At 41.6% G+C, this 22,481-nt stretch overlaps 1 protein-coding gene across 4 annotated transcripts in view; it reads right to left on the reverse strand.

Annotated features, from left to right (window-relative positions):
• The window catches only part of LOC128687488 (nuclear pore complex protein Nup214), a 147,393-nt gene that overhangs the window by 76,371 nt on the left and 48,541 nt on the right, over positions 1-22,481 (reverse strand). For all 4 annotated transcript variants that reach the window (XR_011391858.1, XM_053774953.2, XM_070083914.1 and 1 more), the window contains one exon: positions 15,334-15,961. Coding sequence is in view for 3 of the 4 variants with exons in the window: in XM_053774953.2 (XP_053630928.2) it covers positions 15,334-15,961 (628 nt within the window). In the remaining variant the exon portion in view is untranslated. The remainder of the gene's footprint in view (positions 1-15,333; positions 15,962-22,481) is intronic.

Raw genomic sequence — 22,481 nt, forward strand, 5'->3', positions numbered from 1 at the left:
GAGTTTTTTTTTCTCATTATGCACTGCGTGCTCCAGGATTTTTTTATATGGTGCACACTGACCACACAGACCCATTCTCTCACATGTGGGCCTACCAGCTTTCTCCTCCTTGATTTGAAGCCACTAGAATTTATGAGTATATATACACGTCAAACGGTACCTCGTAAGACGTATATATACGGCTGCGACAGTCAAAGGGTTAAAGTGTAGGCATTGTACTTCCCATTTCCAGGACTCAAGTCCGGCTATATAAAAATAACCAGTTTCCATGAATCCCTTCACTAAATATTACCCTGCTCACACTCCAACAGCTCATCAGGTCCCAAATACCATTCGTCTCCATTCACTCCTATCTAATATGCTCATGCATGCTTGCTGGAAGTCCGAGCCCCTCACCCCCAAAACCTCCTTTACCCCCTCTCTCCAACCTTTTCGAGGACAACCCTTACCCCGCCTTCCTTCCCCTACAGATTTATACGCCCTCCATATCATTTTACTTTGATCCATTCTCTCTAAATGACTAAACCACCTCAACAACCCCTCTTCAGCCCTCTGACTAATACTTTTATTAACTCCACACCTTTTCCTAATTTCCACACTCTGAATTCTCTGCATAATATTTACACCACACACTGCCCTTAGACAGGACATCTCCACCGGCTCCTCGCTGCAGCATTCACAACCCAAGCTTCACACCCATATAAGAGTGTTGGTACCACTATTCTTTCATACATTCATTCTTTGCCTCCATAGATAATGTTTTTTGTCTCCCCATATACCTCAATGCACCACTCACCTTTTCTTTCATCAATTCTATGGTTAACCTCATCTTCACACACCCATCCGCTGACATGTCAACTCTCAAACATCTGAAAACATTCACTTCTTCCATACTCCTCCTCTCCAATATGATATCCAATTTTTCTTTATCTAAATCATTTGATACCCTCATCACCTTACTCTTTTCTATGATCACTTTCAACTTTCTACCTTTACACACACTCCCAAACTTGTCCACTAACCTTTGCAACTTTTCTTTAGAATCTCCCATAAGCACAGTACCATCAGCAAAAAGTAACTCTGTCAATTCCCATTTTGCAATTGATTCCCCATAATTTAATCCCACCCCTCTCCCGAACACCCTAGCATTTACTTCTTTTACAACCCCATCTATAAATATATTAAACAACCATGGTGACATTACACATCCCTGTCTAAGACCTACTTTTACCGGGAAGTAGTCTCCCTCTCTTCTACACACCCTAACCTGAGCCTAGCTATCTTCATAAAAACTCTTTACAGCATTTAGAAACTTACCACCTATTCCATATATGTACTTGCAACATCTGCCACATTGCTTCCCTATCCACTCTATCATATGCCTTTTCAAAATTCATAAATGCAATGAAAGCTTCCCTACCTTTATCTAAATACTGTTCACATATAGATGGGATACAAGGAGAATAGAAGCATCAGGGAAGAGAGAGGTGAAGGTTTATAAACTAAAAGAGGAGGCAGTTAGGGTAAGATATAAACAGCTATTGGAGGATAGATGGGCTAATGAGAGCATAGGCAATGGGGTCGAAGAGGTATGGGGTAGGTTTAAAAATGTAGTGTTAGAGTGTTCAGCAGAAGTTTGTGGTTACAGGAAGGTGGGTGCAGGAGGGAAGAGGAGCGATTGGTGGAATGATGATGTAAAGAGAGTAGTAAGGGAGAAAAAGTTAGCATATGAGAAGTTTTTACAAAGTAGAAGTGATGCAAGGAGGGAAGAGTATATGGAGAAAAAGAGAGAGGTTAAGAGAGTGGTGAAGCAATGTAAAAAGAGAGCAAATGAGAGAGTGGGTGAGATGTTATCAACAAATTTTGTTGAAAATAAGAAAAAGTTTTGGAGTGAGATTAACAAGTTAAGAAAGCCTAGAGAACAAATGGATTTGTCAGTTAAAAATAGGAGAGGAGAGTTATTAAATGGAGAGTTAGAGGTATTGGGAAGATGGAGGGAATATTTTGAGGAATTGTTAAATGTTGATGAAGATAGGGAAGCTGTGATTTCGTGTATGGGGCAAGGAGGAATAACATCTTGTAGGAGTGAGGAAGAGCCAGTTGTGAGTGTGGGGGAGGTTCGTGAGGCAGTGGGTAGAATGAAAGGGGGTAAGGCAGCCGGGATTGATGGGATAAAGATAGAAATGTTGAAAGTAGGTGGGGATATAGTTTTGGAGTGGTTGGTGCAATTATTTAATAAATGTATGGAAGAGGGTAAGGTACCTAGGGATTGGCAGAGAGCATGCATAGTTCCTTTGTATAAAGGCAAGGGGGATAAAAGAGAGTGCGAAAATTATAGGGGGATAAGTCTGTTGAGTGTACCTGGTAAAGTGTATGGTAGAGTTATAATTGAAAGAATTAAGAGTAAGACGGAGAATAGGATAGCAGATGAACAAGGAGGCTTTAGGAAAGGTAGGGGGTGTGTGGACCAGGTGTTTACAGTGAAACATATAAGTGAACAGTATTTAGATAAGGCTAAAGAGGTCTTTGTGGCATTTATGGATTTGGAAAAGGCGTATGACAGGGTGGATAGGGGGGCAATGTGGCAGATGTTGCAAGTGTATGGTGTAGGAGGTGGGTTACTGAAAGCAGTGAAGAGTTTTTACGAGGATAGTGAGGCTCAAGTTAGAGTATGTAGGAGAGAGGGAAATTTTTTCCCAGTAAAAGTAGGCCTTAGACAAGGATGTGTGATGTCACCGTGGTTGTTTAATATATTTATACATGGGGTTGTGAGAGAAGTAAATGCGAGGGTCTTGGCAAGAGGCGTGGAGTTAAAAGATAAAGAATCACACACAAAGTGGGAGTTGTCACAGCTGCTCTTTGCTGATGACACTGTGCTCTTGGGAGATTCTGAAGAGAAGCTGCAGAGATTGGTGGATGAATTTGGTAGGGTGTGCAAAAGAAGAAAATTAAAGGTGAATACAGGAAAGAGTAAGGTTATGAGGATAACAAAAAGATTAGGTGATGAAAGATTGAATATCAGATTGGAGGGAGAGAGTATGGAGGAGGTGAACGTATTCAGATATTTGGGAGTGGACGTGTCAGCGGATGGGTCTATGAAAGATGAGGTGAATCATAGAATTGATGAGGGAAAAAGAGTGAGTGGTGCACTTAGGAGTCTGTGGAGACAAAGAACTTTGTCCTTGGAGGCAAAGAGGGGAATGTATGAGAGTATAGTTTTACCAACGCTCTTATATGGGTGTGAAGCGTGGGTGATGAATGTTGCAGCGAGGAGAAGGCTGGAGGCAGTGGAGATGTCATGTCTGAGGGCAATGTGTGGTGTGAATATAATGCAGAGAATTCGTAGTTTGGAAGTTAGGAGGAGGTGCGGGATTACCAAAACTGTTGTCCAGAGGGCTGAGGAAGGGTTGTTGAGGTGGTTCGGACATGTAGAGAGAATGGAGCGAAACAGAATGACTTCAAGAGTGTATCAGTCTGTAGTGGAAGGAAGGCGGGGTAGGGATCGGCCTAGGAAGGGTTGGAGGGAGGGGGTAAAGGAGGTTTTGTGTGCGAGGGGCTTGGACTTCCAGCAGGCATGCGTGAGCGTGTTTGATAGGAGTGAATGGAGACAAATGGTTTTTAATACTTGACGTGCTGTTGGAGTGTGAGCAAAGTAACATTTATGAAGGGATTCAGGGAAACCGGCAGGCCGGACTTGAGTCCTGGAGATGGGAAGTACAGTGCCTGCACTCTGAAGGAGGGGTGTTAATGTTGCAGTTTAAAAACTGTAGTGTAAAGCACCCTTCTGGCAAGACAGTGATGGAGTGAATGATGGTGAAAGTTTTTCTTTTTCGGGCCACCCTGCCTTGGTGGGAATCGGCCAGTGTGATAATAAAAAAAAAAAAAAATATATGCTTCAATGTAAACACTTGATCTACACATCCCCTACCCACTCTGAAACCTCCTTGCTCATCTGCAATCCTATATCATCTTGCCTCTAATTCTTTCAATAATAACCCTACCATACACTTTTCCTGGTATACTCAGTAAACTTATTCCTCTATAATTTTTACAATCTCTTTTGTCCCCGTTCCCTTTATATAAAGGAATTATACATGTTCTCTGCCAATCCCTAGGTGCCTTCTCCACTTTGATACAGTTATTAAACAAAACTACCAATGACTCCAACACTGTATCCCCTCCCCCTGCTTTTAACATTTCTGTCATGATCCCGTCAGTTCCAGCTGCTTTACCCCTGTCGTTCTACGTAATGCCTCACACACCTCCATCAAACTCACCTCCTGCTCTTCTTCACTCCTAAAAGATGGTATACCTCCCTGGCCAGTGCATGAAATTACCGCTTCCCTTTCTTCATTGACATTTAAAAGTTCCTCAAAATATTCTCGCCATCTACCCAATACCTCCGTCTCCCTATCTACTAACTCCCCTACTCTGTTTTTAACCCTTAAACTGTCCACACGTAGATATACGTTCACGTGTGGCAGGCTCCAAACATAGATCAACATTTTATTTTTCATTCCTTCAAATTTGGTGCGATAGACCCAAGTCAATTAGACATGAAAGAATGGGTCTGTGCACTCAGTGTACGCACTATGAAAAAAATCTGGGAGCACTTAGTACCTTGTGGGAGCACCAGTTCAACTGAGCGCCAGCTAGAGCAAATATTGTGGCAAACACCAAGGATTCACTGTTGTCATGTCATATTAACACTCACATTTTAAGAGAAAAGTAAAAATAGGTTAGATAAATGCATGAGTGGGTGTGAATTGGACCTGACTAGCTTGTGCTACTAGGTCAGATGTCGTGCTCCTTCTTTCAGTGGATGTGACCTGACTAGGTGGGTCATTGGTCTAATCCGGAGGGTGACATGGACCTGCTTTGCATGGGCCAGTAGGCCTGCTGCAGTGTTCCTTCTTTATGTTCTTACGTATTTAGCTGGCTGGCTTTGGATGTCTCTGTCTATATCTCTGTCTATCTGTCTATATCTCTCTCTGTCTGTCTATATCACTGTCTATCTGTATCTCTGTCTCTCACATATACTCATAAATACAGTTACTATACATAATGTAAATTACCTAGGATAACCCAAAAATTCCAGGCCAAGTGCTATACAGTGTTCGTAGATACAAGACATAAACATGACGCAAATAATAGCAGTGTCACTTGCTCAACAATCAGGGAGCAGCCTATACACCACAAATCAACAGGTTTACTAGCCACTCCCTGAGACAGAGACAAGCAGATGGAAAGACAGACACACACAGGCAGAAAGACAGATAAGCAGAGCTAGGCAGACAGACAGACAGACAGATGTACAGATAGATGTACAGATAGACAGACACACAGAAACATGTTTGTGTGCAAGAGTAAAAACACAAAGGCAAGGTTCCCCCTCCAGCAGTGCACATTCATCAAATGTCACTGTTATCTGATGCTGTTATAATACAATTATTCAAGGAGCTTATATTACACTCCAAGCACACACACAAGACAGAAAGACAGATAAGCTGAACTGGACAGACAGATAAGCAGAACTAGGCAGAGAGACAGATAGATAGGCAGACAGATGTACAGATAGACAGATAGATGTACAGACAGACAGACAGATAGTCAGGAAGATAGACTGACAGACAGACATACAAAGACATGTTTGTGTGCACGAGTAAAAACATATAAAGGCAAGGTTCCCCCCTACAGTAGGGCACATTCTGACCCTTGTCACAACACCATGCTTCAAGGAGGTTCATACTCCAGCATGTGTAAAACATTGCTAGGACCTATAAATACTTTGTATATATTTTCAGACAAAAGTAAATGACCAGGGCAGGAGACAACGTTCACCTGCAAGTGTGATTGTTACAATCTGAGTACTATTTCAGTACATAATGTTAGTGTCAGAACAAAGATTGGCTATAAAATCACAAGAACTATTTTTTTTTTTTAACAAGTTGGCCGTCTCCCACTGCAGCAGGGTGATCCAAAAAGAAAATACTTTCATCATCATTCAACACTTTCACCTCACTCACACATAATCCCTGTTTTTGCAGAGGTGCTCAGAACACAACAGTTTAGAAGCATATACGTACGTATAAAGATACACAATATATCCCTCCAAACTGCTAATATCCCGAACCCCTCCTTTGGAGTGCAGACATTGTACTTCTCATTTCCAGGACTCAAGTCCGGCTATATAAAAATAACCGGTTTCCCTGAATCCTTTCACTAAATATTACCCTGCTCACACTCCAACAGATCGTCAGGTTCCAAATACCATTCGTCTCCATTCACTCCTATCAAACACGCTCATGCACGCCTGCTGGAAGTCCAAACCCCTCGCCCACAAAACCTCTCTTACCCCTTCCTTCCAACCTTTTCGAGGACGACCCCTACCCCGCCTTCCTTCTCCTACAGATTTAAATGCTCTCCATGTCATTCTACTTTGATCCATTCTCTCTAAATGACCAAACCACCTCAACAACCCCTCTTCAGCCCTCTGACTAATACTTTTATTAACTCCACACCTTTTCCTAATTTCCACACTCCGAATTTTCTGCATTATATTTACACCACACATTGCCCTTAGACAGGACATCTCCACTGCCTCCAACCGCCTCCTCGCTGCTGCATTCACAACCCAAGCTTCACACCCATATAAGAGTGTTGGTACTACTATACTTTCATACATTCCCTTCTTTGCCTCCATAGATAACGTTTTTTGACCCCACATATACCTCAATGCACCACTCACCTTTTTTCCCTCATCAATTCTATGATTAACCTCATCCTTCATAAATCCATCCGCCGACATGTCAACTCCCAAGTATCTGAAAACATTCACTTCTTCCATACTCCTCCTCCCCAATTTGATATCCAATTTTTCTTTATCTAAATCATTTGATACCCTCATCACCTTACTCTTTTCTATGTTCACTTTCAACTTTCTACCTTTACACACATTCCCAAACTCATCCACTAACCTTTGCAATTTTTCTTTAGAATCTCCCATAAGCACAGTATCATCAGCAAAAAGTAACTGTGTTAATTCCCATTTTGAATTTGATTCCCCATAATTTAGTCCCACCCCTCTCCCGAACACCCTAGCATTTACTTCTTTTACAACCCCATCTATAAATATATTAAACAACCATGGTGACATTACACATCCCTGTCTAAGACCTACTTTTACTGGGAAGTAGTCTCCCTCTCTTCTACACGCCCTAATCTGAGCCTCACTATTCTCATAAAAACTCTTTACAGCATTTAGTAACTTACCTATTCCATATACTTGCAACATCTGCCACATTGCTCCTCTATCCACTCTATCATATGCCTTTTCTAAATCCATAAATGCAATAAAAACTTCCCTACCTTTATCTAAACACTGTTCACATATATGCTTCAATGTAAACACTTGATCTACACATCCCCTACCCACTCTGAAACCTCCTTGCTCATCCGCAATCCTACATTCTGTCTTACCTCTAATTCTTTCAATTATAACCCTACCGTACACTTTTCCTGGTATACTCAATAAACTTATTCCTCTATAATTTTTACAATCTCTTTTGTCCCCTTTCCCTTTATATAAAGGGACTATACATGCTCTCCGCCAATCCCTAGGTACCTTCCCCTCTTTCATACATTTATTAAACAAAAGTACCAACCACTCCAACACTATATCCCCCCCTGCTTTTAACATTTCTGTCATGATCCCATCAGTTCCAGCTGCTTTACCCCCTTTCATTCTACGTAATGCCTCGCGTACCTCCCCCACACTTACATTCTGCTCTTCTTCACTCCTAAAAGATGGTATACCTCCCTGACCAGTGCATGAAATTACCGCCTCCCTTTCTTCCTCAACATTTAAAAGTTCCTCAAAATATTCTCGCCATCTACCTAATACCTCCCTCTCCCCATCTACTAACTCCCCTACTCTGTTTTTAACTGACAAATCCATACTTTCCCTAGGCTTTCTTAACTTGTTTAACTCACTCCAAAATTTTTTCTTATTTTCATTAAAATTTCTTGACAGTGCCTCTCCCACTCTATCATCTGCTCTCGTTTTGCACTCTCTCACCACTCTCTTCACCTTTCTTTTACTCTCCATATACTCTGCTTTTCTTATAACACTTCTGCTTTGTAAAAACCTCTCATAAGCTAACTTTTTCTCTTTTATCACACCCGTTACTTCATCATTCCACCAATCACTCCTCTTTCCACCTGCCCCCACCCTCCTATAACCACAAACTTCTGCCCCACATTCTAATACTGCATTTTTAAAACTATTCCAACCCTCTTCAACCCCCCCACTACTCATCTTTGCACTAGCCCACATTTCTGCCAACAGTCGCTTATATCTCCCCTGAACTTCCTCCTCCCTTAGTTTATACACTTTCACCTCCCTCTTACTTGTTGTTGCCACCTTCCTCTTTTCCCATCTACCTCTTACTCTAACTGTAGCTACAACTAAATAATGATCCGATATATCAGTTGCCCCTCTATAAATAATAATAATATTTTTTTTATTATCACACTGGCCGATTCCCACCAAGGCAGGGTGGCCCGAAAAAGAAAAACTTTCACCATCATTCACTCCATCACTGTCTTGCCAGAAGGGTGCTTTACACTACAGTTTTTAAACTGCAACATTAACACCCCTCCTTCAGAGTGCAGGCACTGTACTTCCCATCTCCAGGACTCAAGTCCGGCCTGCCGGTTTCCCTGAACCCCTTCATAAATGTTACTTTGCTCACACTCCAACAGCACGTCAAGTATTAAAAACCATTTGTCTCCTTTCACTCCTATCAAACACGCTCATGCATACCTGCTGGAAGTCCAAGCCCCTCGCACACAAAACCTCCTTTACCCCCTCTCTCCAACCTTTCCTAGGCCGACCCCTACCCCGCCTTCCTTCCACTACAGACTGATACACTCTTGAAGTCATTCTGTTTCGCTCCATTCTCTCTACATGTCCGAACCACCTCAACAACCCTTCCTCAGCCCTCTGGACAACAGTTTTGGTAATCCCGCACCTCCTCCTAACTTCCAAACTACGAATTCTCTGCATTATATTCACACCACACATTGCCCTCAGACATGACATCTCCACTGCCTCCAGCCTTCTCCTCGCTGCAACATTCATCACCCATGCATCACACCCATATAAGAGCGTTGGTAAAACTATACTCTCATACATTCCCCTCTTTGCCTCCAAGGACAAAGTTCTTTGTCTCCACAGACTCCTAAGTGCACCACTCACTCTTTTTCCCTCATCAATTCTATGATTCACCTCATCTTTCATAGACCCATCCGCTGACACGTCCACTCCCAAATATCTGAATACATTCACCTCCTCCATACTCTCTCCCTCCAATCTGATATTCAATCTTTCATCACCTAATCTTTTTGTTATCCTCATAACCTTACTCTTTCCTGTATTCACCTTTAATTTTCTTCTTTTGCACACCCTACCAAATTCATCCACCAATCTCTGCAACTTCTCTTCAGAATCTCCCAAGAGCACAGTGTCATCAGCAAAGAGCAGCTGTGACAACTCCCACTTTGTGTGTGATTCTTTATCTTTTAACTCCACGCCTCTTGTCAAGACCCTCGCATTTACTTCTCTTACAACCCCATCTATAAATATATTAAACAACCACGGTGACATCACACATCCTTGTCTAAGGCCTACTTTTACTGGGAAATAATTTCCCTCTTTCCTACATACTCTAACTTGAGCCTCACTATCCTCGTAAAAACTCTTCACTGCTTTCAGTAACCTACCTCCTACACCATACATCTGCCACATTGCCCCCCTATCCACCCTGTCATACGCCTTTTCCAAATCCATAAATGCCACAAAGACCTCTTTAGTCTTATCTAAATACTGTTCACTTATATGTTTCACTGTAAACACCTGGTCCACACACCCCCTACCTTTCCTAAAGCCTCCTTGTTCATCTGCTATCCTATTCTCCGTCTTACTCTTAATTCTTTCAATAATAACTCTACCATACACTTTACCAGGTATACTCAGCAGACTTATCCCCCTATAATTTTTGCACTCTCTTTTATCCCCTTTGCCTTTATACAAAGGAACTATGCATGCTCTCTGCCAATCCCTAGGTACCTTACCCTCTTCCATACATTTATTAAATAATTGCACCAACCACTCCAAAACTATATCCTCACCTGCTTTTAACATTTCTATCTTTATCCCATCAGTCCCGGCTGCCTTACCCCCTTTCATTTTACCTGCTGCCTCATGAACTTCTCCCACACTCACAACTGGCTCTTCCTCACTCCTACAAGATGTTATTCCTCCTTGCCCTATACACGAAATCACAGCTTCCCTATCTTCATTAACATTTAACAATTCCTCAAAATATTCCCTCCATCTTCCCAGTACCTCTAACTCTCCAATTAATAACTCTCCTCTCCTATTTTTAACTGACAAATCCATTTGTTCTCTAGGCTTTCTTAACTTGTTAATCTCACTCCAAAACTTTTTCTTATTTTCAACAAAATTTGTTGATAACATCTCACCCACTCTCTCGTTTGCTCTCTTTTTACATTGCTTCACCACTCTCTTAACCTCTCTCTTTTTCTCCATATACTCTTCCCTCCTTGCATCACTTCTACTTTGTAAAAACTTCTCATATGCTAACTTTTTCTCCCTTACTACTCTCTTTACATCATCATTCCACCAATTGCTCCTCTTCCCTCCTGCACCCACTTTCCTGTAATAATAATAATAATAATTAATAATAATAATAATATCTTTATTTACTACAAGTACATGTACAAGGTATACAGGCCTAGCTGACATCAGTGACATACTACTACATAGAAAGCCGCTTGTTATGCAGAGTATTTCAAGAAAATTAGGTCAGTGTCCCAGGATAACACCCACACTAGTCGGCTAACACCCAGGCACCCATTTACTGATGGGTAAACGTAGACAACAGGTGTAAAGAAACACGCCTAATGTTTCTACCATGGCTGCGAATCGAATATTTACCAAAAATCATATATGGCTACTAAAAATAAGCCACGTTGACTTTTTTTGGGTTATCCTAGGTTCTCTACACATATGCTGCTATGTGTGATACCTGGAGTTTACCTGGAGAGAGTTTCGGGGGTCAACGCCCCCGCGGCCCGGTCTGTGACCAGGCCTCCTGGTGGATCAGCCCCTGATCAACCAGGCTGTTGCTGCTGGCTGCACGCAAACCAACGTACGAGCCACAGCCCGGCTGATCAGGAACTGACTTTAGGTGCTTGTCCAGTGCCAGCTTGAAGACTGCCAGGGGTCTGTTGGTAATCCCCCTTATGTGTGCTGGGAGGCAGTTGAACAGTCTCGGGCCCCTGACACTTATTGTATGGTCTCTTAACGTGCTAGTGACACCCCTGCTTTTCATTGGGGGGATGGTGCATCGTCTGCCAAGTCTTTTGCTTTCGTAGTGAGTGATTTTCGTGTGCAAGTTCGGTACTAGTCCCTCTAGGATTTTCCAGGTGTATATAATCATGTATCTCTCCCTCCTGCGTTCCAGGGAATACAGGTTTAGAAACCTCAAGCGCTCCCAGTAATTGAGGTGTTTTATCTCCGTTATGCGCGCCGTGAAAGTTCTCTGTACATTTTCTAGGTTGGCAATTTCACCTGCCTTGAAAGGTGCTGTTAGAGTGCAGCAATATTCCAGCCTAGATAGAACAAGTGACCTGAAGAGTGTCATCATGGGCTTGGCCTCCCTAGTTTTGAAGGTTCTCATTATCCATCCTGTCATTTTTCTAGCAGATGCGATTGATACAATGTTATGGTCCTTGAAGGTGAGATCCTCCGACATAATCACTCCCAGGTCTTTGACGTTGGTGTTTCGCTCTATTTTGTGGCCAGAATTTGTTTTGTACTCTGATGAAGATTTAATTTCCTCATGTTTACCATATCTGAGTAATTGAAATTTCTCATCGTTGAACTTCATATTGTTTTCCGCAGCCCACTGAAAGATTTGGTTGATGTCCGCCTGGAGCCTTGCAGTGTCTGCAATGGAAGACACTGTCATGCAGATTCGGGTGTCATCTGCAAAGGAAGACACGGTGCTGTGGCTGACATCCTTGTCTATGTCGGATATGAGGATGAGGAACAAGATGGGAGCTAGTACTGTGCCTTGTGGAACAGAGCTTTTCACCGTAGCTGCCTCGGACTTTACTCTGTTGACGACTACTCTCTGTGTTCTGTTAGTGAGGAAATTATAGATCCATCGACCGACTTTTCCTGTTATTCCTTTAGCACGCATTTTGTGCGCTATTACGCCATGGTCACACTTGTCGAAGGCTTTTGCAAAGTCTGTATATATTACATCTGCATTCTTTTTGTCTTCTAGTGCATTTAGGACCTTGTCGTAGTGATCCAATAGTTGAGACAGACAGGAGCGACCTGTTCTAAACCCATGTTGCCCTGGGTTGTGTAACTGATGGGTTTCTAGATGGGTGGTGATCTTGCTTCTTAGGACCCTTTCAAAGATTTTTATGATATGGGATGTTAGTGCTATTGGTCTGTAGTTCTTTGCTATTGCTTTACTGCCCCCTTTGTGGAGTGGGGCTATGTCTGTTGTTTTTAGTAACTGAGGGACGACCCCCGTGTCCATGCTCCCTCTCCATAGGATGGAAAAGGCTCGTGATAGGGGCTTCTTGCAGTTCTTGATGAACACAGAGTTCCATGAGTCTGGCCCTGGGGCAGAGTACATGGGCATGTCATTTATCGCCTGTTCGGAGTCATTTGGCGTCAGGATAACATCGGATAGGCTTGTGTTATTCAAATTTTGTGGCTCTCTCATAAAAAATTCATTTTGATCTTCGACTTTCAGTCTGGTTAGCGGCTTGCTAAAAACTGAGTCATATTGGGACTTGAGTAGCTCACTCATTTCCTTGCTGTCATCTGTGTAGGACCCATCTTGTTTAAGTAGGGGCCCAATACTGGACGTTGTTCTCGATTTTGATTTGGCATAGGAGAAGAAATACTTTGGGTTTCTTTCGATTTCATTTATGGCTTTTAGTTCTTCCCGCGATTCCTGACTCCTAAAGGATTCTTTTAGCTTAAGTTCGATGCTTGCTATTTCTCTGACCAGTGTCTCCCTACGCATTTCAGATATATTGACCTCTTTTAGCCGCTCTGTTATTCTTTTCCGTCGCCTGTAAAGGGAGCGCCTGTCTCTTTCTATTTTACATCTACTCCTCCTTTTTCTTAGAGGAATAAGCCTTGTGCATACATCGAGTGCCACCGAGTTAATCTGTTCTAGGCATAAGTTGGGGTCTGTGTTGCTTAGTGTATCTTCCCAGCTTATATCGGTTAGGACTTGGTTTACTTGGTCCCACTTTATGTTTTTGTTATTGAAGTTGAATTTGGTGAATGCCAAGAGAGAAAATAACTTTTTTGTTTCATGTTTATGGTGCAGTACGAGTGTATATCACAGTTAGCCCTGTGCTATACTCCTTTTCTCTAATATAAGCCCCAAGACAAGGATAGGAGAATGGTATTTGTTTACCATATCCTCTTCATACCTTCGTTGAACTGCTCGGTGTTATGCCAAATATTATTCATTCTGGAGTATTTGGCATGTTTTATGTTATTTATATTGTTTCTATGTCATATTAGATCAACTGTGATAGGCAAATAAGCTGTGGGCTAAAAGAAAGCAGGTTAAAACAATAAATGGAGAAAAAGAAATTGGAACGATTTAAGCAGCAAGTAGCACCACCAAACAGTACCAGCAGGTTGTGTGGCAACCCTGGAAATTTGAAATTATGCTAGGCAAAATTAGTGCCGAATAACTGAAGGAACCAAATAACTGATTGCCGGATTTGTGATGGCGGACCTGTAATATGTGTACTGCATTTGCAGTTTTTAGACCTAGCTCTATTGTTCACTTAATATACATGTATGACAATGTAAACATGTTAGCAGACTTTTACATGCATTGGAAAGTGTAAAAAGGCTACGTTTCACTTAACAGCAGTGGTTTGGAACCTAACTTGCTGTATAAGCAGAGCCCTCCTGTACTTGTGAAGGACGCCAGTGAAGAATGTATTATGAAGACAACAGAAGTACACAGGTTATCATTAAGAGAGAAATAAATGAGGAAACTAATTAATTGTATTTCATGAAGCATCAAACCCATGTGGTTTATTCAGCTCTACAAATAGTAGAGGCTCAATCATCTATGGTAATCACAGAAGTTTCTGACCAGTCAGAATGTTGCTTACAGCTGCTAAATGAACTGAAGATACAAAAGATGAACACCTTATCAAAACCAAACAAACAGGGCTCATATTAGTCTTAAGAAAGAGCAAAACCTGTAAGGGTCACACAGCACATGAGGAAAGCAAGGGAAAGAAGGTTCCAAATCCACAGAACTTTAGATGAAGGGCCCTACACCAGCATCAAGGTAACCTCTTGAAGGAGAGGAATTATATGATGCCAGGTGTTAAATGTGGTGGTTGTCCAATATCAATAACCCAGGCATGGACAACCTCATAATTCATCAAATATTAATGACTGAAAAATAAGCTATAAAGTGTACAGTTTTTTAGCCGAGTAAAGCTCATGAAAGGTAAAAGTCATCGATAATTTGAAATTTTTACACAGGACTGCAAATCAGTGGCATGCAGAGGGGGAGGCCGACAAGGCATTGGCCCCGTGCATCATCCAAATGGGGCATCCAATCAGAGGAGAAAATAAGATAGCAATTTTGAAATTGCATCAGTGATAAATCAATTTTTGGAGGCTCACTGCCTTACAGAGGCAGTTGTTAGCCCTTTATTCCTTTAACATGATGTACTCTTTCTGTCCAGAGAAAATGGTGACCCTCCTCAGCCCCCCCCCCCCCCACATGCATACACATGACATATGTAGAGCATCCATCAAAAGCAACAAGCAGAGGGGGCTGCTTGAGGTCTTCAATGTCACAAGAGCGACTGACTATCCTGGCTTTAATAAGCATTGAAAAAGAATTTCTCACAGCAGAAGTAAAAAGTGAAGTAGTTCAAGTGTTTCGTGACAGGAAGTATCATTTGAGGAAAAGAACTTAATAAATTTGGTTGATTTATATTTAAATTAAATAAAGTGTCTATTTCATGTTTCATCTGTGTTTACATATTCAAAATGTCTTCCTTTCTCATAACATTTCTTTGGGGCATACAATCAAGGAATTGGCCCCACGCATCACCAGACCTCTGCACGCCACTGCTGCCAATGCACCATTCAAGGACCATATGTGGCCTGCAGACCATACATTGTGCATCCCTGTTAACAAACAAGTAATCATTATATTTATTATTTACCTCATTGATGGATTCGTTTACATTAACATGGCTGTGAAGTTCTTCCTCAAACTGAGCCGTTGCAGCTGCAATAGTTGATATAAGATTTGAATCTACTTCTTTTCCTGCAATTAATGATGGAAGAACAGCTGCTGGATCTGGAGATCTGCTACTAATGTGAGCATCATTTTGCTTCGGAACGTCAGTTCTTGTTGGAGGTGATTTGGCTTTTAAGGGAGTAACATTAATGGTATTAAGGGCTGGTTTACCCTGACTAATACTCCCAGCTACAGAACTAGCTTGTGGTAGTTGAAAAGTGAACTTCAGTCCCTGACCAGTTGTATTTCGTGTTTGCTGAGCACCATTACCAGCATGGGATTCCTTGGTATCTCCAGTAGTTGATATTGGCATACCTGATGCTGATGAAAATGGAGAAAATGTAGGCACACATGAGGCATTAAAAACTGAAGGTGTTGGTGGCTTTGCTGTTCCAAAGAAAGAGCTTGTACTTGCAGAAGCACCTGGGGCAGGAAGACCAGGAGAAGTCTTTGTGAAGGAAAAGCTTGGTTTAGTATTATCAGATGTTTGCTGAGAGAATGGCGCCAATTTAGGTCTTTGTCCTGTCCCAGTCAGAGGTTCTGGCACAGAGCTGTAACATGTAAAATTTATATTAATAATCTACTATCTGCTAATGACTCTTAGGATAATCAACAACCTCCCCGTCCCCTCTGCCCAGTCTCATACTGTCTCCTAAACTGAAATGGAAATAGTACAGCTTCTCCTCACATAACGACAGAGTTCCGTTCCTAAGACCACATCAGTAAACGAAGGAGCATACTATAATGGTAGTGGGTTTGTGTCAACCTTTGCACCATTTATAACATTTCTGGTATATTTTTAAATGTTCATACAGTAATGTAGTGAATATTGCAATAAAAAGAATAGAGGAAATGAGCTCTAATATACATTATTTAGGTATACATACTGGTCAGAGAGCCCGTCGTAAGTCCGAGTCATCAGTAAACGAGTACGTCGGTAAGTGAGGAGGGGTGGTATTACAGAACTTTAGAAACACAGAGAAAAGTAAACACTAAGTATACTGAATGTATGTAGTATTTTGTAAGATTTACTTGTTATTTTATGAGCTCATGGGCCAAAGAAAACAATAACAATCCTGCTATTACAAAACATTTAACAGGCTTTCATTTCACACTCATTTGGCAAGACAGTAGCTTGGATTGTCATCATCTACCAACCTACTACTAACAGTCAGTTTAGAAATTAAGACTAGAAGGCTATATGTAGTCTAAGAGACTGACTAATACAATATTTGAAGTTGAAACTGCTGTACCTCAATTTCTAACTATTCCTCTCTCAATCAAATTTGCTGCTACAATTACACAAAGTTCAATAGATCACAACTAAATGATTATTTTTTTTTTTTTCAACAAGTCGGTCGTCTCCCACCGAGGCAGGGTGACCCAAAAAAGAAAGAAAATCCCCAAAAAGAAAATACTTTCATCATCATTCAACACTTTCACCACACTCACACATTATCACTGCTTTTGCAGAGGTGCTCAGAATACAACAGTTTAGAAGCATATACGTATAAAGATACACAACATATCCCTCCAAACTGCCAATATCCCAACCCCCTCCTTTAAAGTGCAGGCATTGTACTTCCCATTTCCAGGACTCAAGTCCGACTATATGAAAATAACCGGTTTCCCTGAATCCCTTCACTAAATATTACCCTGCTCACACTCCAACAGATCGTCAGGTTCCAAGTATCATTCGTCTCCATTCACTCCTAACACGCTCATGCACGCTTGCTGGAAGTCCAAGCCCCTTGCCCACAAAACCTCCTTTACCCCCTCTTTCCAACCCTTTCGAGGACGACCCCTACCCCTCTTTCCTTCCCCTATAGATTTATATGCTTTCTGTGTTGTCATTCTACTTTGATCCATTCTCTCTAAATGACCAAACCACCTCAACAACCCCTCTTCTGCCCTCTGACTAATGCTTTTATTAACTCCACACCTTCTCCTAATTTCCACACTCCGAATTTTCTGCATAATATTTACACCACACATTGCCCTTAAACAGGACATCTCCACTGCCTCCAACCGTCTCCTCGCTGCTGCATTTACCACCCAAGCTTCACATCCATATAAGAGTGTTGGTACTACTATACTTTCATACATTCCCTTCTTTGCCTCCATAGATAATGTTTTTTGACTCCACATATACCTCAACGCACCACTCACCTTTTTTTCCCTCATCAATTCTATGATTAACCTCATCCTTCATAAATCCATCCGCCGACACGTCAACTCCCAAGTATCTGAAAACATTCACTTCTTCCATACTCCTCCTCCCCAATTTGATATCCAATTTTTCTTTATCTAAATCATTTGATACCCTCATCACCTTACTCTTTTCTATGTTCACTTTCAACTTTCTACCTTTACACACATTCTCAAACTCATCCATTAACCTTTGCAATTTTTCTTTAGAATCTCCCATAAGCACAGTATCATCTGCAAAAAGTAACTGTCAATTCCCATTTTGAATTTGATTCCCCATAATTTAATCCCACCCCTCTCCCGAACATCCTAGCATTTACTTCTTTTACAACCCCATCTATAAATATATTAAACAACCATGGTGACATTACACATCCCTGTCTAAGACCTACTTTTACCGGGAAGTATTCTCCCTCTCTTCTACACACCCTAACCTGAGCCTCACTATCCTCATAAAAGCTCTTTACAGCATTTAGTAACTTACCACCTATTCCATAAACTTGCAACATCTGCCACATTGCTCCTCTATCCACTCTATCATATGCCTTTTCTAAATCCATAAATGCAATAAAAACTTCCCTACCTTTATCTAAATACTGTTCACATATATGCTTCAATGTAAACACTTGATTTACACATCCCCTACCCACTCTGAAGCCTCCTTGCTCATCAGCAATTCTACATTCTGTCTTACCTCTAATTCTTTCAATTATAACTCTACCGTATACTTTTCCTGGTATACTCAGTAAACTTATTCCTCTATAATTTTTACAATCTCTTTTGTCCCCTTTCCCTTTATATAAAGGGACTATACATGCTCTCTGCCAATCCCTAGGTACCTTCCCCTCTTTCATACATTTATTAAACAAAAGTACCAACCACTCCAACACTATATCCCCCCTGCTTTTAACATTTCTGTCATGATCCCATCAGTTCCAGCTGCTTTACCCTCTTTCATTCTACGTAATGCCTCACGTACCTCCACCACACTTACATTTCGCTCTTCTTCACTCCTAAAAGATGGTATACCTCCCTGGCCAGTGCATGAAATTACCGCCTCCCTTTCTTCCTCAACATTTAAAAGTTCCTCAAAATATTCTCGCCATCTACCTAATACCTCACTCTCCCCATCTACTAACTCCCCTACTCTGTTTTTAATGGACAAATCCATACTTTCCCTAGGCTTTCTTAACTTGTTTAACTCACTCCAAAATTTTTTCTTATTTTCATTAAAATTTCTTGACAGTGCCTCTCCCACTCTTTCATCTGCTCTCCTTTTGCACTCTCTCACCACTCTCTTCACCTTTCTTTTACTCTCCATATACTCTGCTCTTCTTATAACACTTCTGCTTTGTAAAAACCTCTCGTAAGCTACCTTTTTCTCTTTTATCACACCCTTTACTTCATCATTCCACCAATCACTCCTCTTTCCTCCTGCCCCCACCCTCCTATAACCACAAACTTCTGCCCCACATTCTAATACTGCATTTTTAAAACTATTCCAACCCTCTTCAACCCCCCCACTACTCATCTTTGCACTAGCCCACCTTTCTGCCAATAGTCGCTTATATCTCGCCTGAACTTCCTCCTCCCTTAGTTTATACACTTTCACCTCCCTCTTACTTGTTGTTGCCACCTTCCTCTTTTCCCATCTACCTCTTACTCTAACTGTAGCTACAACTAAATAATGATCTGACATATCAGTTGCCCCTCTATAAACATGTACATCCTGGAGCCTACCCATCAACCTTTTATCCACCAATACATAATCTAACAAACTACTTTCATTACATGCTACATCATACCTTGTATATTTATTTATCCTCTTTTTCATAAAATATGTATTACTTATTACCAAATTTCTTTCTACACATAGCTCAATTAAAGGCTCCCCATTTACATTTACCCCTGGCACCCCAAATTTACCTACTACTCCCTCCATAACATTTTTACCCACTTTAGCATTGAAATCCCCAACCACCATTACTCTCACACTTGATTCAAAACTCCCCACGCATTCACTCAACATTTCCCAGAATCTCTCTCTCTCCTCTACACTTCTTTCTTCTCCAGGTGCATACACGCTTACTATAACCCACTTTTCACATCCAATCTTTATTTTACTCCACATAATCCTTGAATTTATGCATTTGTAGTCCCTCTTTTCCTGCCATAGCTTATCCTTCAACATTATTGCTACTCCTTCTTTAGCTCTAACTCTATTTGAAACCCCTGACCTAAATCCCATTTATTCCTCTCCATTGAAACTCTCCCACCCCTTTCAGCTTTGTTTCACTTAAAGCCAGGACATCCAGTTTCTTCTCATTCATAACATCCACAATCATCTCTTTCTTATCATTTGCACAACATCCACGCACATTCAGACTTCCCACTTTGACAATTTTCTTCTTCTTATTCTTTTTAGTAATCTTTACAGGAAAAGGGGTTACTAGCCCATTGTTCCCGGCATTTTAGTTGACTTTTACAACACGCATGGCTTACGGAGGAAAGATTCTTATTCCACTTCCCCATGGATATAAAAGGAAAAGTAATAAGACCAAGAACTATTAAGATAAAATCAAAGAAAACTCAGATGAGTGTGTATAAATAAACGTGTACATGTATGTGTAGTGTGACCTAAGTGTAAGTAGAAGTAGCAAGACGTACCTGTAATCTTGCATATTTATGAGACAGACAAAACACACCAGCAATCCTACCATCATGTAAAACAATTACAGGCTTTCGTTTTACACTCACTTGGCAGGACGGTAGTACCTCCCTGGGTGGTTGCTGTCTACCAACCTACCTATAAATGATTATTATTATAATAAAAAAGAAGCACTAATCCACAAGGGTTATACAGAGCAGAAGGGCAGGGAAGGATGCAGGAGTAATGGGCAGCAAGAGGGAGAGGGATGATTATTAGGTTATTAAGTGCAGTGGGGCAGTGGATAGTACAGGGGTAGAGGGTAGCTAGAGATTAAGGTAGAAAGGACTGAGGAGAGTGCTAGAGACATCATCATCAGAGTTTGTGTAGTAAATTAGTTTCTGTCAAAAAGTCAATGAGAGATTCTGGATTAAAAAGGGTCCATCAGCAAGAAGGGAAGGTAAAGAAATGACAGCAAAGCAGAGACGATTTTTCTTTCAACACACTGGCCATATCCCACTGAGGCGGGGTGGCCCAAAAGAAAAAACGAAAGTTTCTCCTTTTACATTTAGTAATATATACAGGAGAAGGCGTTACTAGCCTCTTGCTTCCAGCACTTTAGTCGCCTCTTACGACACGCATGGCTTACAGAGGAAGAATTCTGTTCCACTTCCCCATGGAGAAGCAGAGATGACGTTGGAAGTAAATTCTGAGTGCTCGTTGATTGAGTGGACAGTCCAACAGAATGTGGCTAACAGATACTGGAACTTGACAATTCTCACAGAGGAACCGGGCACCTCTCCATGAGACACCCGTGAGTAAGACGAGTGTGGCCTATGCGAAGACGGGAGAAAGTAGTCTCCCAACCTCGACACTGATGACAAGAAGACCGTAAGAATACTATACTCGGTTTAATAGAATGAAGTTTGTTATGGAGCAGATCAGACCAATGTTGTTGCCAACAGATGTGAAGGTGAGTAGCAATTACAGGAAAATAGTGCGTGAATGGAACACCTCTATGTAAAACTGGGAGATCATGTACTGCTTACCGTGCAGCAGTGTCTGCCTGTTCATTGCCCTGCACGTCAACATGACCAGGGACGCAACAGAAAACAATATCTCTGTCTTTGCTAGAGATACAGTGTAACCAAAGTTGGATACGAAGAACTAGGGGGTGAGGTGTATCAAATTTCCATATAGCCTGCAAAGCACTAAGGGAGTCTGAAATGACCACAAATGGTGACACAGGCATAAATGCAATACGGATAAGTGCTACAAGAATGGCATACAATTAAGCCGTAAAAATGCTAACTGAGGATAATAAATGCACTCGCACGACACCGTCTGGAAACACTGCTGCAAATCCGACGCCATCAGAAAACTTAGAACCATTGGTGTACACCGAGATGGCACGAGAATGAGAGCGGAACTGGTCAAGAAAAAGAGAGCGGGAAACCACCGTAGGTAGTTGGGCTTTCGTGCATGGCAGTGGGAAAGAACAGACATGAACAGCTGGAACTTGCCAAAGGTTGGGCAGGGAAAAGTGAGACACTGCATGAACATACAAGGGTGGTAACTGAAGAGAAGACAAGAGTGAATGTAGGCCGAGAGAAAAGGGACGAGTTAACAGGGACGACAAACAAATAAAGAACGTCTATTAACATCAGTGACTATCCTATATACAGAACGATTGTAGAGGTCATGAGATCGAACATAATAGCGATGGCAATGAGCATCACAGCGATCAGACAGGTTACGGAAAATTCGCTTCTGCATAGAGGCTCTCAACAGGGGACAAACAAAAGGCACCAAGGCACAGATGAAGACCTTGGTGATGAATAGGAACTAACTTAGAGTTGTGGGAGAGGCTGCAGAATAGATTTGGTCACCATAATCTAGCTTGGACAAGACTAGGGTGGAATGCAAACGGAGGAGAGTGCAACGTTCTGCTCCCCATGAACGATGTGCGAGAACCTTAAGGAGATTTAGCCGACCATGGCTAAATCGTGTAAGTACAAGGGAGTATCTGGTATAAGAGAATGTCTAGTGAAGGTAATGAATCGGGTTTTCGTACTGGAAAATTTGAAGTCATGAGAAGTGGTCCAATGGGAGACTTAGTCTATCACAACCTGAAGGGAGGCTGCTACTAGTTGACAGGCAGTGCCTGAGTAAGCTATAGCGAAGTCATCAACATAAAGTGATGACCAAATATGCGA

Source organism: Cherax quadricarinatus, chromosome 11 (genome assembly GCF_038502225.1).
Source record: "Cherax quadricarinatus isolate ZL_2023a chromosome 11, ASM3850222v1, whole genome shotgun sequence".
Taxonomy (NCBI): Eukaryota; Metazoa; Arthropoda; class Malacostraca; order Decapoda; family Parastacidae; genus Cherax; species Cherax quadricarinatus.